Here is a 14807-nt window from a genome sequence, read left to right as displayed (position 1 = left end):
AGACATCAGCGTATAGCTCCTTCCCAACGCGTTTCATGTTAATGCACATCTTCAGGGGACACTAGTAGTAGTTAGTACAGTAGTAGTAGTTAGAACCACTGCCAAGTTTTTAAAGCTGTCTCTGCATTCCTGTTAGCGATAATAGACATCTAAAATAACAGGGGTTCTAACCCTTCCAGAATCTGTCTCAGTGCCACAGCATACAGTGTACAGCAATTGAGGGGTAATCTTTCTGATGGGCGCAGATAGCTGCAAAATTTGTCAGAGACTCAAATGCTTTCCCACTTCACCAAAACAAAAAAATAAACAAGGCTGAGTTGAGCTTTAATATTATTGCCTGGTGGACCCAAATGTTTTTGGAAATTGCAGCCTGGATAACAGCCTGGAGGGTGGAAGGACTCTGACTCTGGAGTTGATTTACTAATGCTGGAGAGTGCAAAATCTGGTGCAGTTCTGCATAGAAACCAATTAGCTTCCAGGTTTTATTGGGTATCTGTTATCAAAATGTTTTGTTACTGGGTATGGATACCTCTGCTGTGAGAACACTCGAGTATGGCAACTAATCACTAGACCCAAACACTGTCCTACCAGGTCATATAACAGTTTTCAACACCAGCCAGAATTGGGGATTTTAATGCTGGCTACAATTGGAGTCAGTGGGTCCCCTTTACTATGGCACTGTGACTTTGTTCTGAATGAACAAGGAAACATAGTTGCTTTAGAACATTAACATTTCAAAACTGATCCCTGCTAATCAGCAAAAAGAACCTTATACATGTGAATGTAGAGTAGTTTTGCACATATATTAGGGAAAGTATTAAAAACATATTTTTACTTTTTTTTTTTAACTCAAGTAAATATGAAATATTACATAGAAATATTTTGTATTTGATTTTCCTTCCTGCTGCTCTAAGCTTTTTCATCTTTTCTAGGCTATTCTTGCCTGTTTATTACGTACCTCAACAGCTCAAGCTCCAGTGTATTAACAATTGAATGGTTCACCCCCTCCCATTAGCTGTTTTTTTTTTTTTTTTCCGATAGTTTTGGATAGACTTTGAAAGAACAAGTACTCAAAATTAATATTTCTGTGTGTGACACTGTTGGGGAGATTTCGCCTCTGATAACCTGCGACAGCAGTATACAAAATTAGGAAACCGTAATCACCAAGAGAGAAAGTCAGAGACCGGAATAATAACCTGACAAAAGTTTAACCATTTTCCAATTTAATTCATAAAATAGGTTTTGTTGCAGCCTGTGCCCGTACAAGAGATATTTCACATCATTCCTATCCTGACAGAGTGTTTGTGGAAATCTCAACAATTAGTGACTACAATAGAACTCTGAGAGAGAACCATCTATGCCTTCCCCTATCCAAAACTGGAAAAAAAAAACTGAAGTGAGCTTTAATATCAATGTCTATATTTAGTCACCTGATAGAATTAGCCCCACCTTCCCGAAGTATGAAATACCATAGCTAGGACTCTTTACTGTATCATTGGGCTTGACTATGTAACGATTGTACACTTTAAAATACTCAGGACACTTATGCCGCATACACACGGTCGGAATTTCCAACAACAAATGTTCGATGTGAGTTTGTTGTCGGAAATTCCAACTATGTGTAGGCTCCATCGGACATTTGTTGTTGGAATTTCTGGCAACAAAAATTTGAGAGCTGGTTCTCAAATTTTCCAACAACAAAATCAGTTGTCAGAAATTCCGATCGTGTGTACACAATTCCAACGCACAAAATTCCACGCATGCTCGGAATCAAGCAGAAGAGCCGCACTGGCTATTGAACTTCATTTTTCTCGGCTCATCATACGTGTTGAACGTCACCGCGTTCTTGACGTTCGAAATTTACGACAACATTTGTGCGACCGTGTGTATGCAAGACAAGTTTGAGCCAACATCTGTCGGAAATAAATCCAGGATTTTGTTGTCAGAATGTCCGATCGTGTGTATAGCGCATAACTCTGTAAGGGTTCTAAGTGCTTTATTATTGATGTATTTGTACATATTTATTTTACAAACTAATAAACAATATCTTAAAAAAAAATAAAATACCATGGCTAGAGCTACTACACTAAACTGAATAAGACCTTTCATAAACAGTCTCTACTCATTCGTGCATACTGGCGAATTCCTTCACAAGCAAAGTTATTAGAAGCACGATGTTACCCTGTTCTGTTTAGGTGACAAAATATTTCCATGTATTAATAATTTGAAACTATGGGAATTTTAACAGCATGATCACGAATTGGAATTTGCTTTTAACCTTCAATTGAGAGAGAAATTATATCTGGGAGAGTTAAAATAGTTCCGTATTTAACTGAACAGCCTTTTACATTTATTTAATCTTGGTAATTAAAATAAGAAATAGAAAATTAAGAAGCAAAATATTTACCTCTGCTAAGAAGCTAAGAAGCCAGTGCTCCGAGCTCCCTCACAAGTCACATGACCAAAGCCTAAGCTTATAATACCTTATTAACAGCCCTCAGTGGAACTTGAAACCAAATGACATATGTGGCAAAAACAACAAAGTACAAATGGTGTAAAAATATGTGCAAGGAAATACAGTATATATATATATATATATATATATATATATATATATATATATATATATATATATATATATATATATATATATATATATATATATATATTTGCACACAAAAGTGCCAATCAACCCTTAAAACAATTTTAACATGCTCGAAAAAGTAAATTCACAAAGTCTAGCCTAGGTATGCGGTTCATGAACTATAAAACTTTGAAAAACTACAGATGTAAAGGAGTTCTCTTTAAATTGTGGTAATCTGTCTCATCTTTCCCTGAGTGAGCAGGTTCTCTAGAGATCATGAGTCGCATGAACAAGGTAAGGTGCTAGACACAGTCTTTGGTAACAAAACCAATAATTCTCCCACTCTACAAGACTCTGGTCCGGCCGCACCTGGAGTATGCCGTCCAGTTCTGGGCACCAGTCCTCAGGAAGGATGTACTGGAACTGGAGAGAGTCTAGAGAAGGGCAACAAAACTAATAAAGGGTCTGGAGGATATTAGTTATGAGGAAAGGTTGCGAGCACTGAACTTATTCTGTCTGGAGAGGAGACGCTTGAGAGGGGATATGATTTCTATGTACAAATACCGTACACTAAAACTTTTCAGTGAAAGGGAATTTAATAAGACACACGGCCATTCACTAAAACTAGAAGAAAAGCAGTTTAACCTTAAACTGCGTAGAGGGTTCTTTACTGTAAGAGCGGTTAGGAGGTGGAATTCTCTTCCACAGGTGGTGGTCTCAGCAGGGGGCATCGATAGTTTAAAAAATCTATTAGATAAGCACCCGAACGACCACAACATACAGGTAATACTGAAATATAATCACGCACACAGGTTGTACTTGATCGGCTCGTGTCTTCTTTCAACCTCACCTACTGTGTAACTGTGAAACATAGCTCTACAAAGCTCCCATTACACTGCTGCTGTTGTCGCCCCAATCACATAGTTATACATAGACAGCTGACTTTATTTCCTGCTTGTTATTTTGCTGACCAAATTGTCATTAAGCAGTTGTAACAATCTCAACATTTTCTCTTTCTGGTTTAAGGTATTCCTATCTCAGCCTTGATAAATTGCACTGGTCTCTCTCCGCCGGGGTTAGTGAATAGCCTGGACCTCCTCCGCGTTTCTGGAGATTCGTACTTTTCTCTGCTAGCTCAGCGCATACCAGTTAAGCATAGCAAACAACTTTGGACAGTTCCTTTGTTTCAGGCACCTCGTGGAAGCTTCTTTTTGAAAGTTAACGGCGCTGACCATAATGGATATCAGTTTCAGAGACTCTCCAATGTGGCATACACCAGCATAATACCAGGTAAAGTGCAGACCATAGATGACAGTGTTTTCAATTATGCAGCAAAGTCGAGTCTGTTTTAAATGTTGCTACTATGGTTCATGTGGAACTCTGCTATTTTTTTTGTGACAATACTAAAAGATTGCTGGGTGTCTGAGAGTCACAGGCACCACATCCCTATATAGTATACAGGGAATGGGATTTTAAAGGTGCCAAACACAAGTTAATATAAAAATGTTATCATAAACAATTAACATCTTATATAAAAAATTTCATATTGGTATCTATACAACTATAGATAAGATGCAGTAAACTTCAGCTCGACATGTTTCACCAAACTTATGCTTCAGGAGACTTTTTACGAATACTATATACATCATCACTGTAGATTGAAAAGCAATAAATGTATAAAAAAAATAAAAAAAACAAAACAACTAACAAATCATAAAAATGTAAAAAAATGTATAAACATATAAAGTATCCATAAAAAGTCTCCTGAAGAAGCCATAAGTTTGGCAAAACATGTCGAGCTGAAGTTTACTGCATTTTATCTGTAGTTGTATGGATACTAAAATGAAGACTTGTTTATATGAGATTTTAATTGTTTATCATAACATTTTTATAGCAACTTGTGTTTGGCACCTTTAAAATCCCATTCCCTTTATTCTATAATTTTTTTGAAAAATCTATTATTTTTTGGTTGCACAAGACAGTCTGTAAATGCCTGTTGGAGCTGAGGGCTTGTGTAGGTCGTTGAATGCAGCACACTTTCAGTTGAGATCAGTTTAGGGAGCTTCTGAGTTCCTCTACAGGTGCATCTGACCTGCACTTGCGTGTGGCTGGCGACCCACGATCACTCCTCAGAAAGCCAGAACGGGGATCTGTCAGTGTAAACTGACAGATCCCCGTTCTGTCAGGGGAGTAGAGAGAGATCTGCTGTACCTAGTGATCAGGAATAGCGATCTCTCTCCTCCTCCAGTCAGTCCCATCCCCCCACAGTTAGAAACACCTACCTAGGGAACACTTAAGCCCTTGATCGCTCCCTAGTGTTAACCCCTTCCCTGCCAGTGACTTTTATACAGTAATCGGTGGCTATTTTTAGCTCTGATCACTGTAAATATGTCACTGGTCCCAAAAAAGTGTCACAAGTGTCCAATCTGTCCGCCGCAATGTCGCAGTCCCACTAAAAATTGCAGATCGCTGCCATTACTAGTAAAAAATGAATAATAAAAATGCAATAAATCTATCCCCTATTTTGTAGACGCTATAACTTTTGCGCAAACCAATCAATATACGCTTATTGCGATTTTTTTTTTTTTACCAAAAATATGTACAAGAATATATATTGGCCTAAACCGATGAATTTTGTTTTTTGAAATTTTTTGGGTTGCTATTTATTATAGCAAAAAGTAAAACATATAGTTATTTTTTCAAAATTGTTGCTCTTTTTTTTGTTTATAGCGCAAAAAATAAAAACTGCAGAGGTGATCAAATACCAAAGAAAGCTCTATTTGTAGGGAAAGAAAAGACATAAATTTTGTTTGGGTACATCTTCGTACAACCACGCAATTGTCAGTTAAAGCGACGCAGTGCCTTATCACAAAAAAATGGCCTGGTCATTAAGGGGGCAAATCCTTCCAGTCATTAAGTGGTTAATATTAGGACTACTTGTCCAGCACATACTTGAGAGAGGTAGCTTGAGATACTTAGTCACCTTATAGATCTTAAGAGAAGTTGTGTAGTTTGAATTAGTAAGGTTGTCTGGCTATTTCTGTACTCTGTATTTCTTTCTTTTTTTGTTTTTTCTTTTTGGTCTTTGTTGTCATTGTATTTTTTTTCTCTCCTTACTATTTTCTGATACCATGTTGGCATAGGTGTGCGCAACCTATTGCATTAGGGTGTGCACCCTAAAACTCAAAAACACATATACATACATATATATGGCCCCGAAACATTGATCTCCCTGCTGGCACAGTGAAAGAAAAGTCCGTAAGCACTTCTCCTATGGCAGAGCCAGTAAGAGGGAGTTCTTTCCTATCTTTCCGCTGGCACACTTGATAATGCTAATGTGCATGGGGTGATTAGGGTGTGCCCAGGCACAGCCGGCACACCCTGTGCGCACTCCAATGCATGTTGGTATTAGATATGTGATATCAATGGCATATGATATGCGTAAACTATATAAATCCTGTATAATAATAATAATAATGATATGCCACCATAGGACACCCACTGATACAGCGGGTGTCTTTTCTGACCCTCAGGTGCTTTAATTAACAAAACTTGTACATGTTTGAAGGTCTATGATATACTGTTTAATACCTCTGTGTAAACCATATCATATGGTGCAAACGATTGATTGCAGGACATATTTGGATACAATGTTGCTTCATGGTACTGGCTTTATTCTTACTGTGTATCTCTTTTTTCTCTAAAATTAACTCTTGAAATCAATAAAAACAGATTATGCAAAAAAAAAAAAAGAGAGGAAAAAATAAGCAGTAGAGTATAGCTCCACTTCTATCACTGCAACATGTTATATCATTTGTAATCTGCCTGTGCATGGACATCTTAAAGTTTGCCTGTCATTAAAAATATGCAGACCTCTCATTTTAAACCTGCTAGTGCTAGTTGCCTGGCTGTCATGCTGATGGGCCTTCCAAAATACTAACCCAAGTGTGAGGAATTCTGACTTTTGTCTGGCTTTAGTTGACTGCATGCTTGTATGGGGTTGTTAACTCAAAAGTAGTAAAACCAAACATAGCCAGCCCATTGACTTTTTCAGGAGATGGTAATGGCAGCCTCTGTATTTTTCTCTGGACAGCAGTACTTTAATGCTGAATAGAGAAACAACCTTTGATTTGCTCAAAGATATATGAGATTTCTCTCCACCTGCGAATGAGTTGACCAAAAGAAAATGATCATAGGATTGCTGAAAATAAGTCACGCCTTTCCGGATTTCTTGATGTAATCACAATATTGAAAATGAGTCAAAATCACTGCATATATGACCAGCCTAACTACAAACATAGATGGAAACCTACGAAAAATCTAGGATTTAGGCATTGTATGGGTGACATGGGTTCCGCAGTGCAGGTGTCTTCCAGTGGTGCAATTGTCCCCCTTCACCAAAAGAGGTGTGCATAGTTTACTAAAAAGAAAGGGAAATCCCACCAGTTCCTTACATGCAAGAGAGGTCTGCGAAGGTTTCCATCCATTAGAGGCCATGTCACTGTTTTAGAAGTCTTACCAGGGCACATATGTCTATACAGTACATCACACAGGGACATTGTAATGTCGCAGCTACCACAATCCACAGCTTTACAAGGACCATGCATAGTGGTCTAAACCTGTGTTATAATCCATTTTCTTGTCTTCTTATCTTTTGGCAGATGTCCCTTCTGTGTCCATGCTGCCACATATTCAGGGCTTCCACCAACACCCACTGACACTGACCTGCTCAGTTCAAAGTGACATCCCCTTTAAGGTTCGCTTTTCCAGGAATGGAGAGAGACTTGGAAATGAACTGTCCTTTACGTAAGTAGAATCACTCCTTATTTGCATAGTTTTTTCATGCAAAGATTATCAAGATAATGAGGGGAATTCAATAAAGCTTCTGCACCACTTTTCTGGGGTCAATCCCTCTTGTTAATGTGTTGTGTCAAGCTCATCAAACATCTGAGACACTTTTGGTTCTGACAGTGACTTGTGTTCTAAAACGGGCCACTTTTACATTGTGGGTGCAAAGCCTGCACCTAATTAAAAAAACAAAAATACAGACAGTTCCTATCCTGTGGAGTGGAGCCAATTAAGAACAACTCTCTTTTGGTGTACAGAGAGAGATCCTGGCGCAGACAAGGTTTTCACGTGCTTTCTAAAAGTGGCGCAGCGTGCACCAAATTCAAGTACTAGTTCTAGACAGGTACATGAATTTGGCACATGCGGCACCACTTTTAGAACACACGTGAGACACTTTCACTTCTGTCTGCGCCAGTCTTTATGAATTCCAGGGAATGTACTTTGAAATTTCTTGTGACAATGATTTTAACATGTTTTCTTTACTAATTCCCAGAGAACCCACCAATGCCACCTACGAAATTCCATCTGCTTCTGCCCGCCATGAGGGTCTTTATCAATGTACAGCTATAAGTAATGCTGGAGCAGGGTTTGGCCAAACCCAAGTATCTGTGGCAGGTAGGAGATTAATAAATGACGTTATCAGGCTTATTTACAAAAAGAGCAACGCACAGCATAATGACCCATAGCAACCAATCAGCATTAATGTCCTGGTTAAAAGACCGCTTTTAAAGGGAAAGTATATATTTTTTTCTGAGTGAATACTATTGAATTGTTCACATATCTGAACCCAAAAAACAAAAATAAATGTGGTGACTGCATTCATTTTGTTCACACTGATTTTACTTTATTTTCGCCAGGTAATCCTACCAGATACACACGTCCTGTCCTAGGATGACAACACTCACTCACTGTACTGTATATATGGAAGAGCAGCGTTGTCACCCAAGGCTGATCTCCTGAATTTGATTAGAAATACCTCTTTTTATGCTGATAACATGAGAATTATGAGGGGGGGGGGGGTTGTTTTACATAAAAAAGAGAAAACACTCATTTTTTCTGCCTCCCTTCTTGAGATATCAACAACATAAAGAAGGAAGTTGTTTTTAGTGAGTCACCTGACTCATTGACTTATATTGTGAGCAGGAACAGTAAAGCACAACCATCGTGTAGCTCTGCAAAGCAGGAAGCAGAACTTGTGTATGTAACAAACAAATATGGCTGTCCCATGTACATATATAATTATAAACTACAGTTAAGGTTTCTTAAAACTTTAACACATTGAAAAAAATCATTTATAATCTGATCTGTTTTGCACCTACATCTAAGTAATTTAACAAAACATGATACATTTTCTTTAATCAAGTTCAACCAATGAGACTGCTTATCATATTGCTTCTTTGTCATTATGTTGTTTATTGCATATAGCAGAGCTGTGGCTGTGGAATTTGAACAGCATCTTCCTCTGTTTGCAGATCCTCCTCCCACAATCTCACTCCACCATAATGTCACAGTTTCACTTGGTGAAGTTGCAGTCCTGTCCTGCCATGTGCTGGGAGATGTCCGTTACAACCTAAGCTGGCAGCACGATGGCAGGGCGCTGAAGGACGGGCGTCTCTGGATCCTGTCTAACTCATCACTGCAGATTCGCAATGTTCAGCCTGGAGATGCTGGGAGGTACCAGTGTACTGCCAAGAACAACCATGGCACCACAACGGCCAGTGTCTGGCTTTCTGTACAGGGTAAGAACTTTATATTTAGCAGACATCCCAAGTCTCCCGCGAGGTGCGGGAACCTCCGACATTTTGGGGGCGACTCCTGGACACCCGTAAGTGCAGCCGGCTTCCCTCCTCTCCTCTCCCGCCAGCTATGAGGATCTGGATGGCGAGCGGAGGAAGGGACTGGTCATTTACCGGCCCCTGCCTTTTCTGAATTGGACGCAGTGAGCGAGATCGCCCCTGTGTCCTGTGAAAACTGAGCAGAGTAACCGGTGTGTTTACTCTGCTCAGTTTATGAATGGATGGGAGCCGCTGTCTTCTGTCCATTCACCTTCAAAGCTGAGAAAGGGAGTGGAGAATCAATGTCCTCAGCCTCTTTTCCTGTCCCAAAGAGGAGATGTCAGGGGTCTGTTTAGACCCCTGATATCTCACCAAACCCCCCCCCCCCCCAACAGGGTTGATGAAAAAAAAAAAAAGCAAAAAAATAAAATTAAATAAAAATGAAATTGTAAACAAAAATTATAAAAAATGTAATAAAAAAATATATAAAATAAAAAACTACTGACACCCCCCCCTGCCCTACCGACACTGTCCACTGCCCTAACCCCCTCCCACAAAAAAGCATTGTGAACAAAAAAAAAAGAAAACAATTAAGTTGTAAAAAAACAATATGTAAAAATAAAAACTACTGACACCATCCACTGCCCTACTGACACCATCACCGCCACATACTCTCCACCCCTTCCCCAGAAGCACTGTGAAAAAAATATTTAAAAAATGATTTAAAGAAAATAATAAACAACAAGATTGTAAAAAATAGATAAAATAATAAAAACAAACTACTGACACACTGCTCTACTGACGCTGTCCACTACCCCCCCCCCACACACACACACAATCAATGGGAAAATCCAAAAATGAAAAAAGCAAATTGTAAAATAATTTAAAAATACAATTGTAAAAAAAATTATAATGAAAATAAAGAACTACTGACACCGTCCACTGCCCTACTGACACCATCCTGCACATACTACTCACCTCTGTACACTCCACACTCCTCACATGCACATACTACCCACTGCCATAGACTCCGCACTGTATATTCCCTATTTAACATTACTACATTCAGCACTATGTAAGTCATCTCAGACTCTATTAAACCACACCCCATTTAAGCCACGCCCAATATGTAGCACAGTTTAAGCCACGTCTTTTTATTTATTTTTTTTCCCATAAAATCTTTTTATTAAAAGTCAGCAGCTACACATTTTGTAGCTGCTGCCTTTAAATGGGTGGAACTCTGCTTTAAATTGACAGGACTGATCTGTGTACCACATGAGCACATACTGTAGCCAGTCTGTGGGAGCCAGAATTGTTGTTGGTTGGTAGGGGATCAAATACTTATTTTACTCACTGAACTGTAACTCAATTTATAACATTTGTATCATGTGATTTTCTGGATTTTTGGTTGATATTCTGTCTCTATCATTTTAAATACACCTATGATAACAATTATAGACCCTTCATTTCTTTGTAAGTGGGCAAATTTACAAAATCTGTAGTGGATCAAAAAATTATTTTCACCACTGTAAGCTTGCACAACTGACCTAGTTGGCTTTATGAAGTGCTCTGCAGTCTGCCCCAGATTTGTTTTCATGTGGGAGGTTGAATTGTACATTCACCCACTGTCACATGTTGTTAACCAGCATTAAGGTACCTACAATGAAAAGCATAACGTTCGCTCAACCAAATTGTTACAGTAAATCCGCGTACACATGAGTGGAATGTCCAATAGAAAAAGTCAGACGGAAGCTTTTCATCGTAAATTCCGATCGTGTGTATGCCTCATTGGACTTTTTTTTTTCCAAAATTCTGACGAACCTAGAAATAGAACATGTTCTAAATATTTCCGACGGAACCAATTCCTATTGGGAAAACCGCTTGTCTGTATGCTGTTCCGACGGACCAAAAACGACGCATGCTCTGAAACAAGTACAAGACGGAAGCTATTGGCTACTGGCTATTGAACTTCCTTTTTCTAGTCCCGTCGTACGTGCTGTACATCTTCGCGTTCTGGACGGTCGGACTTTGGTTTGACCGTGTGTAGGCAAGACCGCTTGAATGGAATTCCGTCGGAGAAACCTTCGGAGTTTATTCTGACGGCAAAACCGGCTTTACGTACGCGGCATTAGACCAGGGAATGTCTATTTATACCTCCTGCCTGAGCTTGCATGGGGAAACAATTTAGGATTGCTTTTCTTGGGGAAGTTAGGTTGGCTTTTCCTGGCTAATCACATTTACTTTCCTCTAAGATAGCCAGCCCATGCAGAGCTCTTCCTCCCACCTCTACATGCAAAAATATTGCAAATGTACATATTTTGTATGACAATCTATTAGTAACTCTAAAGTCTGTTGGTACCCTAAAAGGTCAGTCCACACAAAATATATATATCATCTTTTGGTAGATGCTGGAGAGTTAAACCACCTTACAGTTTCTTTCTATCTCTTGGAGGTTGTATTAGTGAGATCTTTGTGCAGAGTTCCTTGGTCTGCACACCTACTGCGCCCATCATGAGGGTTCCCACTCTCCCTGCTGGGTTTGTTTTTATATTGCATATTATGGAGAATGTTACCAGGAATACTGGAATCAACAGCTAAAACTCCCAAGTGAACAGAAACTGACTCAAGAATGATTTCAGGAAAATCTCAGTGTTTGAGTATCCAAGGCTTTTAAGAAGTCAAAGGCTGATAAGCGCACCTAGATCCAAAATACTTCTTTTGGATAGACAGACCCTCTAACTGTGAAATCTGTAATCTTTGTGATATCAGTATTCTTGTTAGATTCTTTCATACATGAGATTTCTCGCCAATTACAGCTAATCAATATCTTGTCATCCATTGCTAAAATCAGCCAACAGGGAATCTTAAAAAATGATTTGCAAAAGTACTATTTTTTTTTTTTGCTCTCACAGATTGTGTGAAAACATCTGTTTTCATTTTTTCTTTTGAATATCTTATAGTACAACTGACATAAGGCTGAAAATAGGCTGCATAACATACAAGAAGGGAGCTCTGTACCATCTGTAGTTTACACTTACTTATACCTGTACTAATCAACGAAAAGCACCTGGGACTGCACGTAATTCAACTTGACATGAAAAATATTAAAAACTTGAATCTTTGTATGCTTTAATTATCATTTATAATATCCAGAAGTACCAATTTGTGTAACCCATCTGTTGTATTTTAGAGCCTCCAAAGATACGCATGGAGTCAAGTTCCAGCCAACTGTCCCATGGAGGGGAGGTTAGGATCCAGTGTGATGTATCAGGGTACCCTGAACCTCAGATCTCCTGGAAACACGGGGACACCTTCCTCACCGATGACAGCAAGTATGCCATAAAAAAATTATACACCATTTAGTGTATGCTTACAGGAAGTGGGGTTTATTTGAATGAGTGTGCAGAGAAAAGATGTCATGTTACAGCAGCCAATCACATAAGCTGAAAATAAAATTATGATTGGTTGGTTTGGGATATGACATATTCCACATGTCCTATGTATACTGTATACTAGATTTATTTTAACAATTTATAGTTGAATTTTAGGTATGGATATATTATATGTAGTTGCATTGGTCCAGGTTGGACCAATGTAATGATGTATATACCATACCTGATATACCTGAAAGCTGAAAATCACTGAAGTAGACACTGCTACTCCAGTGATCTCCATTAGCTTCTGGATTCCTTACTGAGATAAGAAGAGTCTGGCGCACACAGGGTATATACCCAAAATTAAATTAAATGAAAACAAGTCTTTTGAAAAGTAGTTAACATAAAAAAAGGGGCAAGCTTAGTCTTTAAGTCCAAAAAGGCCATTAAATCATCAATAATAAGTGAAGTAATTGTAAGCGGCAGCCATCCTAAGAGTTTGCCCAGCTCTGAAAGACGTGTAAAGGAAGAGAAAGGGGGGGGGCACCACCTGAGTGTAGTATTAATATAGGATTTTATTGAGCATAGGCTTAAAAACACTCACAAGAAGATGATAATAAATGTGCTCATCATGAAGTACTCAGCCCTGGGAGGTCCCGCCGTCCTGCAGGCTCCACCACTTGTAGTCACCATTCGCTGGAAGGAGAGGAATGAAGTCACAGAACGCCACTGTGAGTCCAGGAAGTCTCACGATCAGCGTGGAACACAGAGGCCTGATCTGAACGTTTATCTGAAAGTCATTTTTGTGACCTTGACATATTTGCTTGTTTTTTTATATTTTCATAATTAGATTTTATATAGAGATTAGCAGATCTTTCTTTTAGCGATTATCTTTGTGTCAGACAGAGCAAACAACACCCCTGCTTAAAGAGATAGTATAGTGTATGTGGAGTCATCAATGCAATGTTTGCTTTAAAGCAGAGATATAGTGTGTTAAAAAAAATTGCTAGCAGGTAGACTTTTATTGCAAAAGAGACTTAGTTTGTCTCTTCTGGAATAAAAGCTCCCTAAAGTGTTTGTTAACCTAAAAAAAATATTGGATCCTGTTCCCTTAAAGCATGTTATACAGCACAGTGTTTGTGCTGTGTAATTTGGCCCCCTGTAACACCTAAAAAACCTGGCTGATCCTGACAGTTTCTCCCCTCTCCTTTTGTAAACTGACCACGGTGTATTATGGCTGCTGAGTCCTGACACCGTGGTCAGTTTACGTGACCACTCCGTCAGCTGCAGCTCTCCTGTCTCTCCTGTCCTCCTCACCCCCTGTCCCTTCTCCCTCCCTTCCTGTCGGCTCCTGTGTCAGGGCCCGCCCCCCCCCCCCCTTCCTGCTGCTGAAATAACATTTAATACTTTATATAATCCTCCTTGTCTCCTTAGGATAAGTGCTCCTATGTGTGTTTTATAAAAAAAAAATGACGATTATACCTAATTTCAGAGTGCCGATCGATGCTCACGTGACCCGCCACCTCTCTTCTCCTCCCCTCCAGACTGGCATCAGCAGAGGAATCTCGGCTCCGCCTGCTGCATCTGTCAGATGGGGAGAGGAGAGAGCCGGTGGGTTACATGAGTGTCAATTGGTGCTCTGAAATTGGGTATAATCGTAATTTTTTTTTTTTAAAACACACACACAGGAGCACATATCCTTAGGAGACAAGGAGAATTATATAAAGTCCTTACAGTGGGTTAACAACCACTTTAAAGCAGTAGTAAACCACAGCTCTTGGTTCCAGGACAAAGCCGGACAAGACTTCAGAGTGCATGCACCGGTGAAGTCACCGCCTGCATCGAGGGTGAATATCTCCTAAACAGTGCACGCTTAAGAGATATTCATTTTACCTACAGGTAAGCTTTCTTATAAGCTTACTTGTAGGTAAAAATCACAAAACTGACTTTACTAGCGCTTTAATTGTCTGCTAGTATGTTTCTTTGGATTGTACACTGAGGGAGGCATGTGAAGCAAGTAAGGCCCCTTTCACACGGGCAATCAAGATGGCCTAAAACACCAAACCCATCACACTGGGCAAAGATGCCTATGTGGGTGGTAAGGGAGATCGTGGATTTTACATTGCTGGAGAGGTCACTTTGGGAGGTTCTGCTTTTAAGTACTTTGCCTTTGCAGAAAAAAGGACTATGTTTACTTTAAAGTCAGCAACAACAGCAGCTTTTACC

General features: G+C 39.4%; 1 protein-coding gene across 1 annotated transcript in view; it reads left to right on the top strand.

Annotated features, from left to right (window-relative positions):
* The window catches only part of HMCN2 (hemicentin 2), a 318398-nt gene that overhangs the window by 72925 nt on the left and 230666 nt on the right, over positions 1-14807 (top strand). The window contains exons 8-12 of the mRNA XM_073600486.1: positions 3611-3874; positions 7246-7390; positions 7926-8047; positions 8905-9171; positions 12398-12539. Coding sequence (XP_073456587.1) covers positions 3611-3874; positions 7246-7390; positions 7926-8047; positions 8905-9171; positions 12398-12539 — 940 coding nt within the window. The remainder of the gene's footprint in view (positions 1-3610; positions 3875-7245; positions 7391-7925; positions 8048-8904; positions 9172-12397; positions 12540-14807) is intronic.

The sequence above is a fragment of the Aquarana catesbeiana genome, linkage group LG09 (assembly GCF_042186555.1).
Source record: "Aquarana catesbeiana isolate 2022-GZ linkage group LG09, ASM4218655v1, whole genome shotgun sequence".
Lineage (NCBI taxonomy): Eukaryota > Metazoa > Chordata > Amphibia > Anura > Ranidae > Aquarana > Aquarana catesbeiana.
Note: the sequence above shows the minus strand (reverse complement) of the source record. Positions and strands in the feature narration are given on the sequence as shown.